The sequence below is a fragment of the Chiloscyllium plagiosum genome, chromosome 6 (assembly GCF_004010195.1).
Source record: "Chiloscyllium plagiosum isolate BGI_BamShark_2017 chromosome 6, ASM401019v2, whole genome shotgun sequence".
In the NCBI taxonomy this organism is placed as follows: Eukaryota; Metazoa; Chordata; class Chondrichthyes; order Orectolobiformes; family Hemiscylliidae; genus Chiloscyllium; species Chiloscyllium plagiosum.
Window position 1 is genome coordinate 102,982,909 of NC_057715.1, and position 26,015 is coordinate 103,008,923.

Genomic DNA, 26,015 nt, shown 5'->3' on the forward strand with positions numbered 1-26,015 from the left:
AGCTCAGTACTGTCCTCATGACCTGTCCTACCTGCCAATCTCCCTTCCCACCTATCTGCTCCACTCTCCCCTCTGACCTATCACCTTAATCCCCACCTACATCCACCCACTGTACTCTTTGCGACCTTCTCCCCAGCCCCCCCCCCCATTTATGTCTCCACCCTGGAGGCTCCCTGTCTCTATTCCTGATGAAGGGCTTTTCCAGCACCACACTCGCGAAGCTACTGAGAAAATTAGCCAGTGACAGCGGGTGAAGTATTACTGAAATGAGAAGTAGTTACAGGGATGTAGTAGGCAGGCACTCAGAAAGCACACTGGCAGCAAGTACACAAAGAAACAGGGTACTGTCCAGGCCATAAAGGATTGTCACCGGTGAGAACCCAACCGACCAATTTAACTGACTGCTGGAGTTCGAGCAGCAAAAGATGCAGGGTGAATTACTCCTGGGAATTATAAACAGGCCAATACAAATTCCATTCCCCTGGCAGTACAGACCAACAGGACTAATTCGGCTATGTAGAAATTAAGGTAAGCAGTAGGGACAATAGTTTTAAATTGATTACAAAAGAAGGATATCAATCCTTTCATATGCTCAGCCATGGTTGAAGCCAAAATCTTCCAATCATCTTCCATTCAACCTTGAGGCTTGAGAAGTCTTAATATCAGAGTGAGGGGCCAGGTACATGCTACGCATCACTACTATCAAAGAGAAGTTACACACATCTCATACGTGATTCCCAATTATTTTGATTCTTTATTAAGTGGAGTAATTTGTGTAGCTTCAGAGCACCAGAGGACGCTAAAGTCACTGAAGTGCAACAGTGAAATAGAGAATTACACGGTAACACATTCAGAAAAGGTGATCACAATGCAGTTAATGGGCAAAGAGGCCCACAGGAAATGGATAAATGCCAAGCAGTCCAAGGGAAATAGGCAGAGCGTACTCACAAAATTGGTTTCCATTTTGGGCATCAGTGAGGTTTTGGAACAGTAATTCCAGGGTCTCTAGAGCAGTGGAACAAATTACATTCCATAAAATAACCTTCAATACTGGAGAAAGCTCTTAAGTTGATCTGGGTGTGAAGGGAGTTTCTTATGACAAGAGTTTGTGTTGATTAGGCTGACAGGAGGCAGAGTGGTTGTAGATGGAAAGTATTCTGCCTGGAGGACAGTGTTGAGTGGGGTCCCGTAGGGCTCTGTTCTTGAGCCTCTGCTCTTTGTAATTTTTATAAATAACTTGGATGAAGAGGTTGAGGGGTGGGTTAGTAAATTTGCAGATGACACAAAGGTTGGAGGTGTCGTCGATAGTATCGAGGGCCACTGCAGGCTGCAGCACGACATAGACAAGATGCAGAACTGGGCTGAGAAATGGCAGATGGAGTTCAACCTGGATAAATGCAAAGTGATGCATTTTGGAAGGTTGAACTTGAACGCTGAATATAGGATTAAAGACAGGATTCTTGGCAGTGTGGAGGAACAGAGGTATCTTGGTGTTCAAGTACACAGATCCTTGAAAGTTGCCACCCAAGTGGATAGGACTGTTAAAAAAGCATATGGTGTTTTGACTTTCATTAACAGGGGATCGAGTTTAAGAGCTGTGAGGTTTTGCTACAGCTCTAAGTCCGTGGTGAGACCACACTTGGAATATTGTGTCCAGTTCTGGTTGCTCTACTATAAGATAGATATATAGGCTTTGGGGAGGGTGCAAAGAAGCTTTACCAGAATTCTGCCTGGACTGGAGGGCTTGTCTTACGAAGAGAGGTTTACTAAGCTCGGACTTTTCTCTCTGGAGAGAAGGAGGAGGAAGACAGGGGACCTGATCGAGGTATACAAGGTAATGAGGGGCATGGATAGAGTCAATAGCCAGAGACACTTCCCCAGGGCAGGATTGACTGGAATGAGGGGTCATAGTTTTGAGATATTAGGAGAGACATATACAGGAGATGTCAGACGTAGGTTCTTTACACAGAGTTGTGAATGCATGGAATGCGTTGCCAGCTGTGGTGGTGGAAGCAGAGTCATTAGGGACATTTAAGCGACTGCTGGACATGCACATGGATAGTAGTGAATTGAGCAGTGCATAGGTTAGGTTATTTTATTTTACATTAGGACAATATCATGGGCCGAAGGGCCTGTTCTGTACTGTACTTTTCTATGTTCTATGTTCTAGTGTAAACCGTCAGTGGGGGATACTTTGAAGAATCGGTGCTTGGCTCAGTAACAAAATTGGTTTCATCACAACTTGCGAAATAAATGGTTTTGGAAATGTTGGGGGTGCACTCCTGCCCTCTTGTTCAGCAGCCTCCTCTGCTCAGTGTTTAGAACAGTGATAGTGCACACATGCAGAATGGATAGACCTTCATGCCAGACAGCGCCTCATGATGATTGCCGTTCGACTTGCTATTTGGGAGGGTGTTAGCCCTCAAAGTTCTCTGTTGAACATTAATTCAACTGCACCACTCATGATAGCTATTGAAAAACATCACCATTTATGGCCAGTACAAAAGCTCAGAGGTTAGCATTGCTGCCTCACAGGGCCAGGCTCCTGGGTTTGATTCTACTCTCGGGTGACTATTTGTGTGGAGTTTGCACATTCTCCCTGTGTCTGAGAGAGTTTCCTCAGGGTGCTCTGGCTTCCTCCCACAGTCCAAAGATGTGTGGGTTACATGGATTGGCTGTGCAATAGTGCCCAGTGTTGGTTTTTATTGTTTAAATTTAATTCAAAACAGAACTCCAAGATTCCAGTAGAAGCCCATTAATTTTAGACGGTAAGGAATCTTCTCAAAATGATGGAGATTTCAAAGTTTGTGAGAAGATTTGTAGCTCGGGTGCTACATTGAACCACAACAATAATGGAGATTTTTGCTGCAATATACAGCCCCAGGAACTTTATGACTCATTTTTAGATGAAACATTTTTCAATAAGTCTCTTTGCGATAGGGTTAATAGTAATATTTGCCAATCATGCTGCTGGCTTCCTCCCAACCCCAGATTGCAATTCTGGGGTTGATGATCTTAGTTGGCTGGGCTGCAATGCAAACTGTGGTCAAAACCTACTCTGGCTGAGGTTACCATGAAAGCCTATCCTTCTCAACCTCTCCCCTCTCCTGAGGTGTGATGTGGTGAGCTTTGGATTAAATCACAGTTGTTCAACACAAAAACAGACCCTTCGGTCCAACTCATCCATGCCAACCAGAAGGCCTAAATTAATTTAGTCCCATTTGGCCTATATCCCACTAAACTCTTCCATTTCATGTGCCCATCCAGATGCCTTTTAAATGTTTTCATTGTACCAGCCTCCACCACTTCCCTCTGGCAGCTCATTCCATACACGCACCGCCTTCTGTATGAAAAAGTTCCCTCTCAGGTCCCTTTTAAATCTTTCCCCTCTCACCTTAAACCTATGCCCTCTAGTTTTGGTCTCCCCTGCCCTAGGAAAAAGATCTTGTCTATACATCCTATCCATGCTCATGATTTTATTAACCTCTATAAGGTCACCCCTCAGCATCCAGGGCAAAAATCACCCTGGCTTTTTCAGCCTCTCCCTTTGGCTCAAACCCTCCACACCCGGCAACGTCATTATAAATCTTTTCTGAACCCTTTCAAGTTTAACAACATCTTTCCTATTGCATGATGTGAGGGTGCCAGTGTTGTACTGGGATGGACAAAGTTAAAAACCACAACAACAGGATGTAGTTCAACAGGTTTATTTGGTAGTACAAGCTTTCGGAGCACTGCTCCTTCATCAGGTAGCTAGTGGAGCAGGATCATAGGACACAGAATTTATAGTAAAAGATCAAAGTGTCATTCGTCTGATGTGATGGATTGAACAAACCTAGATTGCTGTTAAGTCTTTAAACACTTATAATGGGGGTGCAGGTTTTGATTGCAGGGAGACCACCACCAGTCATTTCTCTCTAAGGAGAGAGTAGCCCTGTAGCCCAGTAGGACTATGGCAACTTTATTTTCCTAATGGAAGTCATGGTTCATGTGTTAATGATGGGACTGAGAGAAATTATGTCAGTCAGAATGGAGTGCAAATGTCCATTTAGATGGAGTAGTGTGGCTCTGAAAGTTGCCCAAGTTCTAACACTCACTCCCAGTCAGGGAGTACCTTCATTTCAGACCTACACAGCTGCAACAGGAACTGGAGGTGGAGCAGAGGCAGGAGTGGGAGAGGAAGGGGAGATGTTCACAAAAAGGAGGTGGAGGGGTGGCTCTCAGCAGGAGGACTTACTCATCCGGTGAAATGTGCTAGCGGTACGGAGATGTTTGCCCTAACAAAGCAGTTGGTTGAAGCATTCATCAAAAAAAAATACAGCCAACAAGTATCCTCTCTGATTTACTTGCCAGATATGTGCACCATCCAGTTTCTCAGAGGAGAGGGGAATTGGAATGGACCTTTAATTCCTGAGCTCCCTTTGTTTAATGAGATACAAAACACATGGAGATAAAGGCAGTCGCTGATCAGTGGCAAGGTTCAGAAGTCGCCAACAAAGATTCAAGGGCAAAATAGCAAAAACATTTCTCGCTAATATTCTAAATTTTTAAATTTGATATTTTCCCCCTTTTCTCATTGTTTAAGCCACATTAGTGAAAGGAAAATTCTCCCTCCTCTTCCGCAACCACTCCCCCCCCCCCACCCTGCCCGAATCTCTAAATACTTTCTAAAACCAAAACCTGCTGATTTCAACATCTCACGTCATATACTACGACACTGCACAGAAAGAGGCCATTGGGCCCACCATGCTTTTGCCAGCCTCTTGAAGGAACCAATTTGTGCCTCTGTTCTCCCTTAAAACATAGCAACGTTTTCTTATTCAAAATATTTATCCAGTTCCCAGAGAAGGTTCTTTTACCCCAGAATGAAGCAAAACCTTACTGAATAAGAGTATTAATTCCAATATACGCTTTGTTCTCTCCAGGGATCAGTTAGCTCAGTTGGATGAATGGCTGGTTTGCAATACAGAATGACACCAAACTGCAGGCCAAGGTCATCATGAAGGTCCTGCCCTCTCATCCTGAGACATGGGGACTCTCTGCCTAAACGCACCATTAGTCATCTGTCTGCCATGAGAGAGCAGTCCTATGGTCCTCTGAAACGATGGTAACATTACCTCTCTTTTGTCTGTACCAGTTAGTCTGATTCTTCTGCTAATAATTTCAGTTCATTCTTGGGCATCTGACCATGTATTTGACCACAGTAACTGTCCTTTTATAATCTCACAGAAACAGGGGCATCATATTAATATCACTGGACCAGTAATGCCCTCAGGTCACAGTTTCAAACCTCACTGATAGAATTTAAAATCAAGTGAAAAAAGTCTAGAATTGAAAGAGAGTGCCGCAGTAAAGTGACCACAGAATGATCATACATTATTAAGGTTCACTAATGTCTTTTAGGATGCAAACCTTCCATCTCGACCCATCCGGACTACCTGTGATTCCGAACACAAGCTGTTATTACTGTACACGTCAGATCCCAGACTGAAATCTGGCTTGATAGATCACATTTTAATTTATTTAACAGAGAATGTGAGAAAGGAAGGCTGACAGGGAAAAAAAGAGTGTAGGAGAAAGGCAGAGAGATGGAGAGAAAGAGGAACAGAAAAGGAGAAATGCAATTGCGTCTGAGGAAGAAGGGAAAAAGGAAGTAAGAAGAAAGAGAGGCAGAAGAGTGTAAACAAGGAAAAAAGAGGGAGAAGAGTGCATGTGAGATACACAGCTAGGGTAATGGAGGAGAGTGAGAGAGGAGAAAGAGAGGCTGTTTATGGAGGAGGAGGTGAAGAGATTGAGAGTGTGGAGGAAGAGGGAGAGGGGGTAAAGAGAATGAGAAATAACTTGAGGATAGAAAAAAAAGATAAGAAAGGAATGGAAGAAATAAGAGAAAAGATTGCTTTCAAGAAAACTCTCAATTTGTGAGGAAGTATTATTTGCTTTCAAATAAGACCAAGAATAAAATAAAACAAACTTTCATACAACTTTGCAAAAGAAATGGAGCCACACTGTTAAGACTGACAGTTGAAAAGTTACAAGTTCAAACAGCTGAATTGAACACAAGTGGAAAACTTATAAAAGCAACTTTTGAGTTAACACTTCCACCTGAACACAGGCAGGAAACGGTGACTGGCAGAGTGCTCAGAGATAATGTACATGTGATAATAGGTGAGCTGGAATGAGTATAAGATAACCATGGACACTCATTCCCAAAGGAGAGCTGAACATTCCAATATCACAGCAGAATACTTAACCAAAAGGATAAGCTCATCTAAATTCATATTCATGTCCCGGAGGAAAATCTAAAGCTTTTCAGAAAGTTGGGCAGTTGAATTTTTCAGGACGGAGATACACCAAATCATATGAAGGAAATGGCAGGGAAATGAAGCCGAGGAGCAGATAAGACATGTTCAAATTGAATAGCATTATAAACTCAAGGGACTGAATACATCGGTTTTCTTATTCCAAATGATGCACTGTATCATGAGTTATAATAGTTACTAGAGATGAGGAGTGGTGAATAGGGTCCTCTCTTTTTAACCCACACCACGGTCAGCTGCAAAAAAGCTTTTTAATTCTTTACCTTGCTGCACAAATTAAAATATAGCACAGCTAATGTTAAGGAGCCAATTACAAATTTCTTTCAATGGAAAGAAAGAGGAATTTTATTCCTCACGAATTAAAGAAAAATAATTAAAAGCAGTACCTAACACATAAACAAAGCTTAAAAAGGGGGGAGCTGCTCATTTAATAAAGAAGATAAAGAATAGGACATTTTACAAAGTAGTTCTTAGAATTTTTGAAGCGTCAGTATTTAACCTGAGACCACAGTTTTTTAAAAAAAACTGATGGTCTGTATCCTCAGGACTAGTGGAATTTAAGTTTATTTTGAGTTCTCAGTGAATGAATGTTTCTCCAATCAGCTTCATCACCAGGTTTTTATCCCCCCCGAGAAGTCGGGAGAAACAGGGAGTGAATGAGTGTGACAGCATTACTGTTCTTTTGGTATTTCCATGTCAAAATTCACGTTTTTCTTTCCCAAGCTGAATATTCCGCAGAGCCATTCCTTAACAGCATTCTCAGTGGCTAACATATCAATTAAAAACAAAATAATAGTCCATTCACATTTCAGATAAGGTACAGAAATGTTGACACAACAGAAACGATTATCTTGATGACTTCTCTACATCTTCTTCATCACGTTTATAACCACAACATTAGACTCACCACTCCTGTTGAATGACTGGGCTGAATTCTTCACAGTGGATATTGTACTGGTCAGATACTACAGCTCCATTCTGGTAGTGACCTTGTCCTGCATCCTGACCAGGCAGAAGCCCGCAAAAGCCTTCCAGAAGTTTCAGATCCCCGCAATCTCTGCTCCTGGCTGACATTTTGAGGTGGTCATTCAAAGCCATTTGAGGGGGATCTATTTTCCGTGCCAGTTCTATCTCAATCTGGCTTTTGTTGTCCAGGTGCATTTTTGTTTAACAAAATAAAATGTAGACTGTGTCACTAAAGTAAAAGAAGAGATAAAAAAGAGTCAATTTCAAATGCCACCATTTGTCCAATTGTGAAGATCTGAGAATTCTTTCACAGGATCACAAAATACAACATAGGCCTCTGTTCAGCTGTTCAAAGAAAATGTAGCATTTGTGTTCTTCTGACATTAGTGGAGCAGAACACCAGCCACCCATGGGCTTTATCATAGACTCTGCAACAAGTTGGAGTTGGAAGAGGGTGTTGTTGGATTTAATTGTCCGCCAAAACAGGGGGTTGCTTAAAGCTGAGAAAGTCTGAGACTCGAGGAGCCAGTTATCTGACAAGTAACTGAAACATCAGCTAAGCTAAGTATACGTTTAGATGATAGAGAAAAGAACTTTCTTTGTTGTTTGAGTATTCTAATAGGGATGGTGCTGGAATTAGTGCAATTTCATTTTACTGCACATTTAAAGTTGTGTTACGTGTAAACAGCTTGGTTTATTCTACTTTATCTTCATTTCCTTAACATCTTTTATGTTTGAAACCAAATCTGCAGCATTGCGTGCTTGTGTTGCACTGAAATAAGACTTTGTTAAAGTCTGTTTCCACAACAGAGACAAGGATTTCACAGGGGCAGAAATGGTTGCTGGCTGTTCCAGATTTTCGATCTTTTAAAAAGAAAGGGAAAGGGGTAAAAGAGGAGGGAGGAGTAGCATTGTTAAGTAGAGAATGCATCACAGCTGCAGAAAAGGTGGTTGTTGAGGAGGGTTTATCCACTGAGTCACTATGGATGGAAGTCAGTAACAGGAAAGGATCAGTCACTTTTATCTGTGGTTTTATATAGATCCCCCAACAGCAGCAGAGAGATGGAAGAACAGATTGGACAGCAGATTTTGGAAAGGTGCAGATGTAATGGGTGACTTCAACTTCCCCAATATTGATTGGAACCTCCTTAGTGCAGATGGTCTGATGGAGCCGATTTTGTCAGGTGTGTCCAGAAAGGATTCCTGACTCAATATGTAGTTAGGCCAACTATTGGAGAGGCCATATTGGATTTGGTGCTAGGCAATGAGCCAGCCAGATGTCAGATGCTCTCGGTTGGACAGCATTGAGGTGACAATAACCACAATCGCCTTACCTGTACCATAGCCATGGAGAGGGATAGGAATAGACAGTAGGGGAAGGTATTTAATTGGGAGAGGGGAAATTTTACTGCTATTAGACAGGAGCTGTGGAGTATAAATTGGAAAGAATTATTCTACAGGCAATGCACAACAGAAATGTGGAGGCTATTTAAGGAGCATTTTCTGAGAGTGTTGAATAACTTTGTCCCACTGAGGAAGGCAAGGAATGGTAAGGTGAAGGAACATTAGATGACAAGAAAAGAGGAGCTTCTCATCAAAAGGAAGGAGGAAGCGTACTGAAGGTTGAGGAAGCAAGGAGCTGGCACAGCTTTACTAGATTACTAGAAAAGAACTCAAAAATGGACTGAGGAGAGCAAAGAGGGGGCACGAAAATGTCTTGTTGGGAAGCATTAGGGGAAACTCAAAAGGCGTTCTACACATACATGAGGAATAAGAGAGAGGGTAAGGCTGATCAGGGATGGTGGAGGGGACTTGTGCCTGGAATCCAAAGAGGTAGGGGAGGCCCTAAATGAGTTTTTTGCTTCAATATTCACTAGAGAGGGGGATCTTGTTGATAGCGACAACACCGTGGATCTGGTTAATAAGCTTGCACAGATTGATATTAAGGAAGACGATGTGCTGGAAATTCTGAGAAGCATCAAGATCGATAAGTCCCCACGGCCAGACCAAACATACCCAAGGTTACTACGGGAAGTGAGAAATGAGATTGCTGCGCCTCTGGCGATGATCTTTGCATCCTCACTCTCCACAGAAGTAGTACCAGATGATTGGAGGGAGGTGAATGTTGTTCTTCTGTTCAAGAAAGGGAAATCCCTTGGAATTAGACACCAGTCAGTCAGTCTTACATCTGTGGTAAGCAAGGTATGGAAAAGATTCTTAGAGGTAGGCTTTATGACTATTTGGAAAAACAGTTTGATTAAAGATAGTCAGCTTTGAGAGGGGCAGGTCATGCCTCGCAAGCCCTATTGAGTTACTTGAGGATGTGCTGAGACAAGTTGAAGGTCGAGTAGTGGATGTAGTGTATGTGGATTTCAGCAAAGCATTTGATAACGTTCCCCACAATAGGCACATTCAGAAAGTTAGGAGGTATGGGATACAGGGAAACTTGGCTTTCTGGATACAGAATTGACTGGCCAAAAGGTGACCAATGGTGTCCCACAGGGATCTGTTCTTGGGCCTCTGCTCTGTACTTTTTATAAATGACTTTGATGAAGAAGTGGAAGGGTGGGTTAGTAAGTTTGCTGATAACACAAAGATCAGTTGTGTAGTAGATACTGTCAAGGGCTGTTGCAGACTATAACAAGACATTGACAGGATGCAGAGCTGGGCTGAGAAGTGGCAGATGAAGTTCAACCTGGATAAATGTGAAGTGATTCATTTTGGAAGGTCGGATTTGAATGCTGAGTACAGGGTTAAAGACAGGATTCTTGGCAGTGTGGAGGAACAGCAGGATCTTGGGGTCCACGTAAATATATCCCTCAAAGTTGCCATCCAAGTTGATAGGGTTATTAAAGTGGCATATGGTATTTTGGCTTTCATTAACAGGGGGATTGAGTTTAAGAGCGGCCAGGTTTTGCTGCAGTTCTATAAAACCCTGGTTAAACCACACTTGGAATAGTGTGTCCAGTTCTGGTCGTCTCATTGTAGGAGTGATGTAGATGCTTTAGAGACGGTGCAAGGGAGATTTACCAGGATGCTGCCTGGATTGCAGGGCTTGTCTTTGAAGAGAGGTTAAGCGAGCTAGGGCTTTTTCACACTGGAGAGGAGGAGGAAGAGAGATTACCTTGTATACCTCTATCAAGTCATGAGAGGCAGAGATAGAGTAGATAGCCAGAGACTTTTCTCCAATGCAGAAATGGCTGTCATGAGGGGACATAATTTTAAGATGATCAGAAGGTATAGGGGAGATGTCAGAGGAAGGGTCTTTACACAGTGAGTGGTGGGTGTGTGGAATGCACTGCCAGTGGTGGTAGTAGAGTCAGAGACATTAGGGGCATTTAAGCGATTGCTGGATAAGCACATGGACAGCAGTAAATTGAGCGGTGTATAAGTTAGGTTGATCTTAGATTAAGATAAATGCTCAGCACAACATTGTGGGCTGAAGAGCCTGTATTATGCTGTCCTGTTCTATGTTCAAAAACATGATCCATCAAGCCAGATTTCAGTCGGAGATCTGGCTTGTTAAGTAATTATATCAACTGAGATGAAAATTATGGTCCTCAGTTTCTCCTTCAAGTTTATTTTCATAGAGATAGCCAAACATTTTATTGAAACATTTTTTAAAACGTGTGGATGCTGGAAATCAAAAATGAGAACAGAAATTACTGGAAAAACTTAGATGCTGCCAGACCTGCTTGAAACATTTGTCAAGTTAAGTTGGGACAGGATTTGGAATGCAACTATCTCTAATATTCTTTTGACAGTCACTAACTGAAAAAGAACATGAAAAAGAAGTGCAGCCAGGGGTCCCTACCGTGGGCACTGCCATAAGCCTAGGCTCTGGGTCTACCGCAGCCAAGGGTCCCTACCGTGGGCATAGCCATGAGCCCAGGCTGCGGGCCTACCACAGCCAGGGGTCCCTACCGTGGGCACCACCGTGAGCCCAGGCTGCGGGCCTAGCATTGATGTGGAGCAGGGTGTCATGGAGGAAATAGGCCATGCAGAATGCTTGTCAGGGAGGGGAGGGGAAGACATATTTAGTGGTGGCATCCTGATGGAGTTGGTTGAAAAGCAAAAGGATAATCGTTCGAATGTGGAGATTGGTGGAGTGGTAAGTGAAGATAAGGGGGCCCCTATTGTTCTGGGAAGGAGAGGAAAATGTGAGGGAATACAGGAAGAGTCAGATATGGCTGTGGACCCTGTTAACAGTGATGGGGAATCAGCAGCAGTAGCAGCCTCATGAAAGGTAAGATTATCAAAACAGATGCAATGGAGACAGAGATACTTGGAGAACAGAATGGAGTTCCGACAGGGATGTGCATGTGGAAAGGTAACTGTAGGGGTTAGTTGGTTTGTAATGGATATTTGTGGTGCTGGTGGATTGGAAGGTTGCTCATGTTGTCTCCCTGTACATGAAGGGTAGTAGGGATATTCCGGGTAACTGCAAACCAGTGATCCTGACGTCAGTGGTGGAAAAGTTGCTGGAGAAGATACTGAGGGATAGGATCTATTTACATTTAGAAAAGAATGGGCTTATCAGTGAGAGGCAACATGGTTTTGAGTGGGGAAGATCGTGCCTTACCAACTTAATAGAGTTCTTTGAGGAAGTGACCAAGTTTGATAGATGAAGGAAGGGTTGTTGATGTCATATACATGGACTTTAGTAAGGCGTTTGATAAGGTTTGCTTAGGAATTGGGCGACAGGTTTAGACAGTAGATTTGGATCGGCTCAGGCTTGGAGGGCCGAAGGGCCTGATCCTGAGCTTTAAATTTTCTTTGTTCTTTGGTTACAGTGAAGTCATAGAAAGGAAAGGAAGAATCAGAGATTAACCAGATTAAAATAAGAGAATGATGGAAATTGAAAGTAAAAATGATTATTTCTTCCCCCCCACCAACCAAATCTGACAAGAGAAAATAGCAGCACCGATGATGTCATTGACATTCCAAAGAGCAAGCTGTGGGTGGGTAGACAGGCCCAAATAAGATTCGAATAAGGAATTTCCCAGGCACAAATGGGATCCGTGCGTTTTACCATAGGCACAGATTTGACTTGGAGATAGTGAGATGAGCAAGAGCAAACGTTGTTCAAAGTGAGAACAGCTCAGCCAGGCAGAGGAGGGTGGTGGTGTGCATGGAGACTATTTCAAGAGGAAGCAGAGAGCCTTCAGAACCACCTGGTGGGAGCTGGATGCGTGGAAGCATTGGGCGTCCATGATGAAAAGGAGATAGCTGGAGTCAGAAAACTGGAAATTGTGGAACCAACATAAAAAAAGGCCAGAAGAGTCATAAATGGACAAGAGAAATGGCTGGACAAAGACAGGCAGGCCCTCAGATTATCATCTCACCGAAATAGCAATACCTCTGACAGTGCAACACAGGAGCATCCGCCTAGAAGCTGTACTAAACCCCTGGGGTAGTTGTTGAACCATGACTGACAGTAGGCTTTGAAATTCCCAATGCTTTGTCTCTAACGTATTATACCAAACCGTCATTCATTTTTGATTAGAGAAGATTTTCCTGATCTGTTTTAAATTGTTGTTTCATTAATTTCTGTTCATGTCCTCTGATTCGACTTGCTGCCTGACTTTGAAGTAATAATCTGGGATTACATTCTCTACTCCATTTAATACTGTACGCACCGTGTTCTGATGTCACTTGCTGATATGGTGATGGTCTTATTTAGTTTTAAACAGAGTGAGTTTAAAAATGCAAGCGGAATAAAGAGTGGATGGCTACATAATCTTCATGGAAATAAATGCAAACCAGTTTTCAAAATGATCAACTAAACATCAGCAAGATCTAATCTTGAGGGCAGCAGTTTTTCCCCAGTCCCAACGCTTAAAACATGAGGCTCCATGGCATATTTTTCTGACGACATCACGCCAATGTGTGGACTCCCTCGAGAATCTGTGCTGGGGCCCATCCTTTTACAATATGTATCAATGAGTTGGATGTCGGGATGAAAAGTGTGGTGGTTAAGTTTGCACATCTCACAAAGTTAGGTAGAAAGGTATGTTGGGAAGATGATACAAGTTATTTATAGTTAGATAGTCATGGGTTGAATGAATGGGCAATTATCTACCAGATGGAGTATGTGGGAAAAGTGAAATTCTTCACTTTAGTAGAAACTATTAAAATTAGAGTTTTCTCTAAACAAACAATAACCACAACATTTTGGAATGAGAGGAGTCTCGATATGAGCCACAAAATGTTGCCGTGCAGGTACAACACATAATCACGGCCGCTGATGGAATGTTAGAGTTCTGAAGGAGGACCATTGGACTCAAAACATGGACACTGCTTTCGCTCTTCAGATGCAACCAGACCTGCTGAGTTTGTCCAGCAATGTCTGTTTTTGTGTCAGATCTCCAGCATCCACAGTTCTTTGTTTTTTTTTTAATGAAATGTTATCCTTTATTCTTGGGAGGAGTTGAATATAAAAAAGTAAGGTTGCTACTTCTCAGTTTGACAAGTCATTGGTGAGACTACATCTCAAATACTGTGATCAGTTTTAGGTTCCTTCTTTAACGAAAGTGTAAATACATGGTAGGCAGTTCAAAAGACGTTTACTAGCGTGATACCTAGGAGTGGATTGTTTTAGGAGGATAAGTTGGACAGGCTGGGCTGGTTTCCATTAGGAGAAAGTGAGCACTGGGGAATCAGAGTCGGGAGTGTGGTGCTGGAAAAGCACAGCAGGTCAGGCAGCATCCGAGGAGCAGGAGAATCAACGTTTCGAGCAAAAGCCATTCATCAGGATCCAGCACCAGAATCTTTCCTTAAATAAAGGGGTCCAAAACTGTTCACATATTCTAGGTATGTCGTGTAGAGTTAGTAAGACTTCCTTAATTTTATATCCCATTTCCTCTGAAATGAATGTGTGGTCATTGTTTAACATGATATCTTCAGAGTCCAACTTATCCTGTGTAACGGGTGGTTGATTAGGAGTCACTCGGAAATGCCATTTGCTTCTTAACAGGACTTGGCCATTCCCATTGTACAATGTTATATATGACCTAGTCTTGTCACACGGCATAGTTTTCTCAGAGGTTTGCGTGAAAATCTAGAACTCTGATGCTTTGTCCTGGTTCAATTGGAGTTAGTTGTCTGCATGCTTGTTGATCATGCTTTAGATTTAGATTAGATTAGATTAGATTACAGTGTGGAAACAGGCCCTTCGGCCCAACAAGTCCACACCGACCCGCCAAAGCGAAACCCACCCATACCCCTACATTTACCCCTTACCTAACACTACAGGCAATTTAGTATGGCCAATTCACCTGACCCTGCACATCTTTGGATGGTGGGAGGAAACCGGAGCACCCAGAGGAAACCCACGCAGACACGGGGAGAATGTGCAAACTCCACACAGACAGTCACCTGAGGCGGGAATTGAACCCGGGTCTCTGGCGCTGTGAGGCAGCAGTGCTAACCACAGTGCCACCGTGCCGCCCAAAAATGATGCTATTGTATCATTTCCTCCATTCTTTTCAACAATGCATTAGGCACATGTGGTTTGGAGGTGCAGGCGTTGGACTGAGGTATACAAAGTTAAAAATCACATAACTGAAAAGGTGTTGCTGGAAAAGCGCAGCAGATCAGGCAGCATCCAAGGAGCAGGAGAATTGACGTTTTGGGCATGAGCCCTTCTTCCAGAGCCATTCCTGAAGAAGGGCTCATGCCCGTAACGTCGATTCTCCTGCTCCTTGGATGCTGCCTGACCTGCTGCGCTTTTCCAGCAATACATTTTCAGCTCTGATCTCCAGCATCTGCAGTCCTCACTTTCTCCTAAAAATCACACAACACCAAGTTATAGTCCAACAAGTTTATTAGAAGCACCAGCTTTCAGAGCGCTGCTCCTTCACCTGATTAAACCAGTGCTTACAAATAAATCCATTGGACTATAATCTGGTCATAGAGTCCTAGAGATGTACAGCACAGGAACAGAGTCTTCAGTCCAACTCGTCCATGCCAACCAGATATCCTGACCCAATCTAGTCCCACTTTCCAGCACCCAGCCCATATCCCTCCAAACCCTTCCTATTCATATACACATCCAGATGCCTATTAAATGTTGCAATTATACTAGCCTCCACCATTTCCTCTGGCAGCCCAATCCATACACGTACCACCCTCTGCATGAAAAAGTTGCCCCTTCGGTCTCTTTTATATGTTTCCCCCTCACCCTAAACCTATTCCCTCTAGTTCTGGACTCCCCCACCCCAGGTAAAAGACTTTGCCTATTTACCCTATCCATGCCCCTCACGATTTTATAAACCTCTATAAGGTCACCCCTCAGCCTCTTGGCGCTCCAGGGAAAACAGCCCCAGCCTGTTCAGCCTCTCCCTATAGCTCAGATCCTCCAACCCAGGCAACATCCTTGTAAATCTTTTCTGAACCCTTTCAAGTTTCACAACATCTTTCCGATAGGAAGACCAGAATTGCACGCAATATTCCAACTGTGGACTAACCTGGTATTGAGATTTTTAACTTTATGCACATGGTTGGGTGAGATGATGGGAGGAAGATTGGTGCAGATCAGTCTCTCAAGCACAGGAGCTGCTGGGGAAGGTAAACCATTGCCTTGAAGAATAGCAGATAGATTTAGAATAGCTATCTGAAAATCTGACGATCATGGATTTTACTGTAATGATAGTGTGTTCTGTAAGAATATATGATCGAGGGTAGTGAGACACAGGTAATATGTAGAAACCTCTGACTCATGAAAGAGTGCATTACTGCTCTTCAGGCTGTTTTTGGAAACCATTTATTGATGAACACTAAACAATGTGGCAGTCAATGAGACAAAAACCAGTGCATTTGCGGCAACTTTACACCATGGGAGTTTGGTGAAATAGTCACTAGAATTAATCAGGACGGTGGGCATAGAAAATGTCAGTCAGTATTTTCCACCATGACTCAGCAAGAATTTCCAACGGAAGGAGAACTTCACTTGACTGTGGGTTTGATTGAATTGACTGTTTCACATGACATGATTAGTTGATCAATGGCCATATTAATGCCAGACCAATCTATGGATTCACTTTTTTTTATTAAGATTCCCTACAGTGTGGAAACAGGACCTTCGGATGAACTAGTCCACACCGACCCTCTGAAGAGTAACCCACCCAGACCCATTTCCCTCTGACTAACGCACCTAACACTACAGGCAATTTAGCATGGCCAATTCACCCAAACTGCACATCTTTGCACTGTGGGAGAAAACCGGAGCTCCTGGAGGAAACCCACGCAGACACAGGGAGAATGTGCAAACTCTACACAGACAGTTGCTCGAGGCTGGAATTGAACCCGGGTCCCTGGTGCTGTGAGGCAGCAGTGCTAACCACTGAGCCACTGTACCACCCCCATGCCAATCTCTTAGTTCTAGTATGGCTTGACATGAGCTGGAGTTAAGATTTGTTTTTCTTTGAAGATTGCATTTGTAGACAGCTGTAGTTTTTCTTTAAATGTCCAAATGAATGTGTTTATCTCAGTGATGTGTTGAATGCGTTCAAGCCACCCACTGATGATGATCTTTGAGTGATTGCAGTTGGTCATTATTCTTTCTGCTATTTTAGATTAGTTTAGATTCCCTACAGTACAGAAACAGGCCCTTTGGCCCTACAGGTCCACACTGACCCTCCAAAGAGTAACCCACCCAGCCCCATTCCCGTACCCTATATTTACCCCTGACTAATGTGCCTAACACTATAGACAATTTAGCATGGCCAATTCACCTGATCTGCCCATCTTTTGGATTGTGGGAGGAAACCAGAGCACCCGGAGGAAACCCACACAGACACTGGGAGAACATGCAAACTCAACACAGACAGTTGCCCGAGGCAGGAATCAAACCTGGGTCCCTGGCGCTGTGAGGCAGCAGTGCTAACCACTGAGCCATAGTGCCGCCCCAACGCTGCATTTGCTCCGCTTTGCTGAGCCCAGAAGGTACGAGATCAATGTTGTGATCTGGAATCTTTGGTATTGCAAGTGACAGATTTACCACCTTGTGGATCATAGCAATGTGTAGATCTATTCAAACCGGCAGACCAAGAATTCAATTGGCTTTATTGTCACACGTACACAAATGAGGGAAGGGAAAAGTTTACAGTGGCCCTTATTACAGCACCACCTTAGGTATAAAAGGCACCTAGGTACAGATACTGAAGATCAAATTCTTAAGAAACAAAAAAAAAATTAGAAAAGTTAAGAAATAAATAGTTCAGCATTATAGGAGTAAATTAGAAAAATAAAAAGGAGTAAAATCTCCAGAATATTAGTCCATCTTTGGACCCAGCCTCAAGGGAGACATCCACCACTTTGCTGCTGCCTGCACCAGACCCACCATCGTTGGAGTTACTCCATTTTAGGCGTCATCTCTTCACCGTTGAACCCACACTTGCCGTACCATCAAGAGTCTCTGGCTCCACTGGCCAGGCCAGGCCACCAGTCCCGCTTCGGCTGCAGATGTCACCTTGCCGACACCGACACCTTGAAGAGTCCGCTGTCAGCCCTAATCGCTGGAGGAGCTTTGCTGCTGCTGATCCCGAACACCAGGAGAATGCACTCCCTGTCGCTGTCACAGTCGCCAAACGCGCTCACTGCCACTGCCTCCGATCACCAGAAAAAGCCACGTCTGCCACTCCGCATGTGGCTGGCTCCCTCTCGCTACCGCGCTGTGCTGCCAACAAACCCACCACAGAAAAGAAGACCAAAAGTAAAGGAAAAGCAAAGCAAAAGTTAAAAGCAGAAACTAAAGTAAAACCAAAAGGAGGAAAGGCAGATGGGGTCCAGGCCAGAGCCCGCATGCCGCCCCGTTACCCCGTCGCCATCTTGCACCAGAATAATAGAAGGCTGTGATGTATCCATGTTGTAAAAGATTTCAGTTGTCTATCTTGAGAAGCTCTGTTTTTAAGTGAAGATAGATACTGCCAATGATGGTTCAGCTGTCCAGCCAACTGAGCGAAGTTGGCTGTACAGTTGGTTTGTGATATGGAGTGACACCAACAGATACTTTCAATTCCTGCACTGGCTGAGGCTACCACAAAAGGTTCCTTCTCAATCTTGTCCTTTGCTTGAGGCAAGGTGGTCCTCAGGTTAAACCATATGTTTTTCTCTCTCCCCCTAAAAAGGAGTACGGGACTGAGATGACTTTAGTTTGGTTACCCACTAGCTGCCAATAACAGGCTGTGACCATTAGCTTTTAGTGCCTGTTTGTACCAACAGGATGCAGTTTCTTGGGACAAACACCACAATGAGTAGGAACTGATCTAAATGCAGCCCTATGTTAGATCACATAACATCTACCATAAAGACCGGGGTCATGCTGAGATAAAGATCTTGAAGTTTATTCACAACACTAATTAGTTACCTTGCTATAAAATCACAGACTACCAGAGTGTGGATTCTGTGTTAATTTTATTACTGTACATTACATACACAAAACAGATTGACTAAACATATGACACTGACAATATTACACTAGGAGCCTGACTAAAGGAGAGGTGTGTGTTATTGTACTACACTGAACATCCACAAGATGAAGGTCCTCTGCCAACCTGGCCTGATATTGTGAAGCAAAGCCCCTATCATCAAGGTCCATAAGGAGGCCACTGCCAATACCAAGGGAGTGATGTGTCGACCAAAGCAGATAATGATGAAGAGATCCAGCATCGCCTCCAGTGTGCTAGCGCAGTCTTCAGCCGCCTGAGGAAAAGGGTGTTCGAGGACAACAACATCAGATCTGACACCAAGCTCATGGTTTACAGAGCTGTGGTGGTTCCAATCTTCCTATATGGCTGTGAGGTGTGGACTGTTTACAGCAAAGGGTCTCAAAGCACGGGAGCAGTCCTACCAACACTGCCTGCACAAGATCCCATGAATTTGCAGGGAAGACAGACACACCAACAGCAGCATCCATGACCAGCAACATCCCCAGCATCGAGGCATTGACCCCCCCCGCTTCCCCCCCCCTACCCTTGATCAGCTGCAATGGGCTGGGCACATCACCCATATGACCAACACAGTACTCCCTAAGCAGATGCTCTACTCTACTCCCAGCTCTGAAACAACAGTCGAGCCCCAGGTGGAGATAGGAAAACACTTCAAGGATATCTTCAAGGCCTCACTGGCAAAGTATGGCATTCCCACAGACACCTGGGAATCGCTGGCCCAAAACTATTCAAAGTGGAGGAGCAGTAGCTGGGAAGGTGTCGAGCAGCTTACAACTTGCCGTGGGAAAACGCTAAAGCCAGGTGGAAACAGCATACAGAATGCACTGTCACACCAACTACATCCAACACCCTTCCCCCCCCAATCAGACTCTATCCCCACCTATAGAGTGGAAGAAGAGTCATCCTCATCTGCGAGGCACTGCCAACAATTGTACCACGGCATCTCTTGCTGTGATGTCACGTAACTGCCATGAAATGGTACACAGCCTGCCTGGTTGGGAATCTACGCCATAATGCAGCTACAGAGCTCTGGTTGACCAGGAAACCCTCGCACAGCTATTGCCTGTTGTAAGGATATCAAAAAGATTTACATATCAATTATGTAATTATGCATTAGCACACTCCCTTGACGAGACCTACTCTTAAAAGTTGTAGAAGGAACTTTGTCGACTGAGTAACACAAACAGAAAAGGTCATTTATCCTTACTTCATGTACACACAGAAATAAACAAAGCTGCATTCTTCACTCATACATTTTTGCAAAAATACTACCTAATGCTTAAAAATGTAATGAAACTGAGATACTGTCTCTTTTGTGTACATTTGTTACTAAGATCCTCACTTAATTTCCTTCAAAGTTAGCCAGTAGTTTATAATGGTTAATATTGTAAGTGCAGATGCATATTATCAATAACTTGTATTTTTGTAGTATCTTTAACAGAGCAAAAACATCTCGAAGCACTTCACTAGAACACAAATTATGACACTGAGTTACATCGGATGTCTCAAATTTAAATTGTAATGTTGATCTTGCTTCTTGAGCACCTTCTTGTGCACTTTGTTTCCCTCACTGCTCAAATACCTTTAATGTTTCCAATTTAAATTTGGAAAATGAGGTAGGGAGAGTCAGAGAAATGTGGGAAGAGTATCTAGGAGCTTGGGGATGAGACAGCTGGAGGTATGCCCAGTGATAGAGCAGATAAAATCGGAGATGCTCAAAGAGGTTAGAATTAGTATCTTGGAGCTGTGGAGCTGTGGAGCTGCAGGTGACTACAAAGATAGGGAGGGGTAAGACAATGGAGGCATTTGGAATCTTGGCTCAATTTTAAAAATCGAGCTACCACACGACACAGAGCACTAGGGTGATAGATACAAGTCAGTGGACAAATTTGGATGACCTCAAATTGCCAGATGTAATTCAGGTATGCTATTAAAAAATACATAACAAACACGTGCAATCTGTGTTTCTTTACAAAACTAGCGAGGAGCTGAACAACAGATTGTTGAGACTTTATTAGTGTGTCTACACTGCCACATTGTGGACATAAAGAGTACTGGCCCGCCCTGGAGTTGATCAATTCTGGTGATAGCTATTTTAAAATCAACCTGTTTAGATATACAAGGACAGACCTGTGGAGTAGGTAGGACTTGAGCACAGACTTCCTGAGTCAGAGGTATGGACATGATTACTGCACCACAATAGTCCTCATACAATCCCAGTTGTATTAATTTTAGATCCAAAAACTTTAAATTCTTTGTTTTGTACGAAGTATTGAAGGACAAGTTTGAGAGTCATAGTTCCAGCTAAAAGAATCAGCCATTTCCCCAATAGCCAGGTACTGACATACATTAATGATTTGGATCTTGGTCTGCAGGGGACAATTTCACACTTTGCAGATGACACGAAACCTGGAAGAATTGCAAACTGTGGAGGACAACAGTGTGGGACTCCAAAAAGGACATTGACAAGTGGGTGGATAGGTGGCACATGAGGTGCCATGCAGAGAAGGGAGAGGTGATGCACTTTGGCAGGAAGAACATTGAAAGACAACATAAAAGAGGGAGTCAAGTTCCAAACACAAGACTGGTTTATGTAACTTCTACTGATAATTTAACCATTGAAATCCTGAAATGCATTCATGTGAATCCACACCATACTCTTGGAGGTAGATATATGCTGCACAATGGGACAATGCCCTGAACTCCCAGTGCTCTACATATGATCTAACAAGGACTTCATAGAAAAATTGCTGCCTATTAGCCCTTTCATCTTTATACCCGACTAGTACATTTTAATGATTTTTTTTCTAAAATTTATTCATTCACAGGATAAGGGCGTCACTGGCTAGGCCAGCATTTATTACCCAGCCCTAATTATCCAGAGGGCAGTCAAGAGTCAACCACATTGCTGTTGGTCTGGAGTCACATGTAGACCAGAACAAGGATGGCAGATTTATTTCCCTAAAAGCACATTAGCGAACCAGATGGATTTTTCCAAAAAATGGATTCATGGTCATCATTGAACTCTTAATTTCAGATTTTTTTTTACTTGAATTCAAATTCCACCATCTGCCATGGCAGGATTTGAACCCAAGCACCCAGAATATTACTTCCGGATGAATACTCCAGAGATAATGCCACTGAGCCATTGCCTCCCCTTTCAAGGGAGCTAATGTATGAGAGTAGGGAAGTCTTGCTGCAACTGTACAGGGTGCTGGTGAGACCACATCCAGAGTACTGAAAGCAGTTTTTGTCTTCTTAATTAAAGAAAATATATTATTTCATAGGAGACAATGCAGAGATGGCTCACTAGGATGATCCCCTGGTATGAAGGGATTGTCTAACAAGCAAAGGTTAAACAAGTTGGGACTCTATTCACTCGAGTTTAGAAGAATGAGGGGTGATCTCATTGAGACACATAGGATTCTTAAGGGCTTGAAAAGGATGGATGTTGAGAGGATATTTCCCCTCGTCTAGGACCAAAAAGACATAGCCTCAGAATAAAGGGGCACCAATTTAAGAGTGAGATACAGAGAATTTCTTCTTTCAGAGGGTTGAGTATCATTGGAACTCTGTCCCCACAGCTCTTTGTAGTAAGGAATCCTTACTTCTATTTAAGGCTGAGAACGGTAGAATCTCAAACAGTAGGGGTATCTAGATTTGCACGGAAAGGGCAGACAAGTGGATGTGTGGAATGTTGGATCAGACATGATCCTATTGAATGGTGCAGCAGGCTGAATGGCATTCCTGTTCCTACTGTTATGAAGATATATGTGTACTGTACCTTTAAGAGAGAGTTAAAAGCAACAGAAACACCTGACAGAACCAAGCGTTCTGAAAAGAAATATAATGTAATATTTGGTCAAACAACTTGATTAGCTGGTTGCCTGGAAACAATAAAACAGATTTGAATTATGTAAATCAGGTTAAATTATACCCCAAAAAATTCCAAACTCCAATCCAGTCTGAATTTAGTATATTGACAATCTTAAAAGCCAATGACACAATCCAATGCTTTGGGGTGTAAGACCGGGAAAAATTGAACAGTTGAGAGGAGAACTGCCAAGCCAATGACATCTGCACACTGTCCAGAAAATAGCTCTCTATAAAAGGTACCTTTATCGATCAGTAACCCGTGAAGCAGAAATCCTTAAAGAAGAAAAAAAGATAACAGGAACACACAGAAGAACGAAAGCTGCCTGGTTTTGAGATAAGAAGCTTTGTTTTGTAAATTGTAAATCAGGAGTTTTATTGGACTAGTAATATAGAAGGGAAGGTAACAGATAGGTTAGAATAAGGAATTGTAAATCGTTGTTAGTTAATTATTCTCTGTTATACATTAAGAAATAAAGTTGTTAATTTTTACTTTAACTTGTTCTTGGCCTATCGAATTTTTACAGATTACTGCACGGGATAAATCTTTTCTGTGTTGCTGGTTTTAAATTAAGCAGGAGAGTTTACTCCGTGTCGTAACACTATTGTTTATTAATTGATTTCTGGAACAGGACATTTGGCATGAGCAGAGACAAATCACTGTATAGACATGTTTGAGAGGTCAGTTCTGGAGTACAGGAATAGGATAGGCCATTGAGCCACTCAGGTCTGCTCCACCATTCACCAAGATGATGACTTATCAGATGGTATGAGAGTTTAGTCACCTGACCTTAGACAAAACTATCACCACATTAGATTTCAAGCTTTGTGTTAAAAGGTCTGAGCTACAAGGAATGACTTGAGAGACTTGGATTATTCATTGTGTAAAAGGAGATTTTGGTTGATCAGTTAAGAAGCTAGTTGATAGATTAGAAAGTAAGTCAAGAATATAAAGGATAAACTGTAGTCAAACTAGTCTTTGTGCAAAAATCTTTGCAGAGGAACCTGAAGTCGAGGTGTTCAATTGTTCTGAATTTAGTTAATTAAGTCCAATATCTGATCCATGTTCACTCTGCTTGATTAATTCAACCTTGATGCAGACTCAGAGTAAATAGACACTTTAGAATGGCCTAGAAGCTGAACTGTAAACATGATTGCAGAGATATTTTAAAGTTTCTTGAGAACTCTTGAGAAACTGGAGTCACCTCTGGCATTGTTTTGTTATATCTAAAATTTGTGATAGAAGCTACAGCCTTCTGATTCAGACAAAGGACTGCTCCCAACAAAGTCACATACACACCACTTTGAGAGGCTCTAGAGCATAAGACCATTAGATATAGGAGCAAAATTAGGTCATTCGACCCATCAACTCTGCTCCATCATTCAATCATGACCTAAATGGTTCTCAACCCCATTCTATTGCCTTTTCCCCGTAACGTTTGATCCCCTTACTATCTCTGTCTTACTCAGTGACTTGACCTCCGCATCCATTTGCAGCTGTGAGTCCCACAGATTCAGCACCGTTTGGCTGAAGAAATACTTCCTCCTCTCAGCTCTAAAAAAAGGGTCTTCCTTTCATGAAGGAAACTGTGGCCTGGAGTCCTAGTGTCTCCTATTAATGGGAACATCATCTTCACATCCACTCTATCCAGGCTTCTTGTTATGAATTTTCAGCAGCAGTAAAAAGCTAAAAGTAAACAATTAGCATCTGCACCAAACCTTATACTTCTCCCAACATTCATCAGATCACTTACTCCAGTTTTTAATGAATTTTCCATAAGTTTCTGTAAGTTTCAATGAGATGATCCCTCATCCTCCTAAACTCCATTGAGTACAGACCCAGAGTCCTCAACCACTCCTCATATGACAAGCTGAGATCAATGCAAGGCACTATATAAATATTATATTCATTATTAGTGTAATTAATGGAATAAAATCAAACAAAAGAATTCAAATCAGAAAATGGCATAATAAACAGAGGACAATACACTGGTTACACGTATTTGGTCGTTCTCTGAGCTTGAAGCAATAGGGAGACAGAGTTAAAAAGGTGTTCAATTCCTCAGACCACCTACACCCCCTTAAAGATTCACATTAAAAATCAAAGTAAGTGATTGGAAGTAGATGGGAGAAGTGTGAAGTTTGATGCAGATGCTAATTGTGTTTATTTTTAAGCTTTACTGCTGCTTAAAATTCATAACGAGGAACATGAGTCACCGTTCAAAGACAGATCTTGGGGCAGCTGCCTGGGGAGGGCAGGAAAGCAAAATATTAGCCAATTATTTGTTATGTTTGAGAGCTGTGGCTCTACAGTTTCTTGTGGTCCCTGAGGATCTTTCCACATGCTGCAAGTCAGCCTACACCAGAAAAATAACTCACATTAAGGATCATTGCAAACTCACAATACACAGCTAATAGCTAGCCAACAAATACCACGCTACATGCTAAGAAGATAGGAAATAGAAATATATATCATTCATTCATCACCTCAGGCCTGCTCCATCAGTCAACAAGATCAACACTGATCGGTCTTCATTGTATCCCAGAAGGAATAACTACTAAATCTTAGAAGTGACAGGTTCTAGTCAAAACCAGGAGATGCACTTTAAGGTATGGATGACCAGTTCAGAAAATGGAGAAAGTGAGGACTGCAGATGCTGGAGATCAGAGCTGAAAATGTGTTGCTGGAAAAGCGCAGCAGGTCAGGCAGCATCCAGGGAACAGGAGAATTGACATTTCGGGCATGAGCCCTTCTTCAGGAATGAGGAAAGTGAGTCACTATATGAAGGCTGGATGCCTTAGAACTGTATTAAATACGGAGAAGAACTCTCTTCTTTGTAGATGTTATCAAAAGCAAAATTACTTCTTCTACTAGCTTAACAGGATCACTCAAAGATTTATGGTCCAACTCCTTGCACCTTGTCTTTCTTGGCTTCCTTGCCTCTTCAAACTGGAGGGGCATCTATATCACCTTTTACACAAAGCTTTTTTTCTTTCTTTCCACACACTTTATTGCCAAACAAATACAGTTCTGCCTCATAACCTCTCCTTTTGCTTACAATAGTCTGCCTAAATGCTTTCTTGTAGTTAAGTTCCACATCACTTCCTCGGCCAATTTTCCCTCCAACCCATAATTTTTTTTAAAAGATCCTGGTTTGTATGAGATCTACCTGCACCCTAAATAATTCTACGGATTTGTGCACATTCACCTGAGCAATGAGATGCTGGGGCGGCACAGTGGCTCAGTGGTTAGCACTGCTGCCTCACAGCACCAGGGTTCCAGGTTCGATTCCAGCCTCAGGTGACTGTGTGTGTGGAGTTTGCACATTCGCCCCATACCTGCGTGGGTTTCCTCTGGGTGCTCTGGTTTCCTTCCACAGTCCAAAGATGTGCAGGTCAGGTGAATTGG

The 26,015-nt window shown here is 42.8% G+C and overlaps 1 protein-coding gene across 3 annotated transcripts in view; it reads right to left on the reverse strand.

Annotated features, from left to right (window-relative positions):
* oca2 (oculocutaneous albinism II) overlaps positions 1-26,015 on the reverse strand; it is a 526,553-nt gene that overhangs the window by 474,814 nt on the left and 25,724 nt on the right. For 2 of the 3 annotated variants that reach the window (XM_043692287.1, XM_043692289.1), the window contains exon 2: positions 7,225-7,512. In XM_043692287.1, coding sequence (XP_043548222.1) covers positions 7,225-7,478 — 254 coding nt within the window. In that variant the 5' untranslated portion in view covers positions 7,479-7,512. Of the gene's footprint in view, positions 1-7,224; positions 7,513-9,299; positions 9,337-26,015 lie in introns of those variants that run through there. The other variant, XM_043692288.1, reaches the window with a different exon arrangement.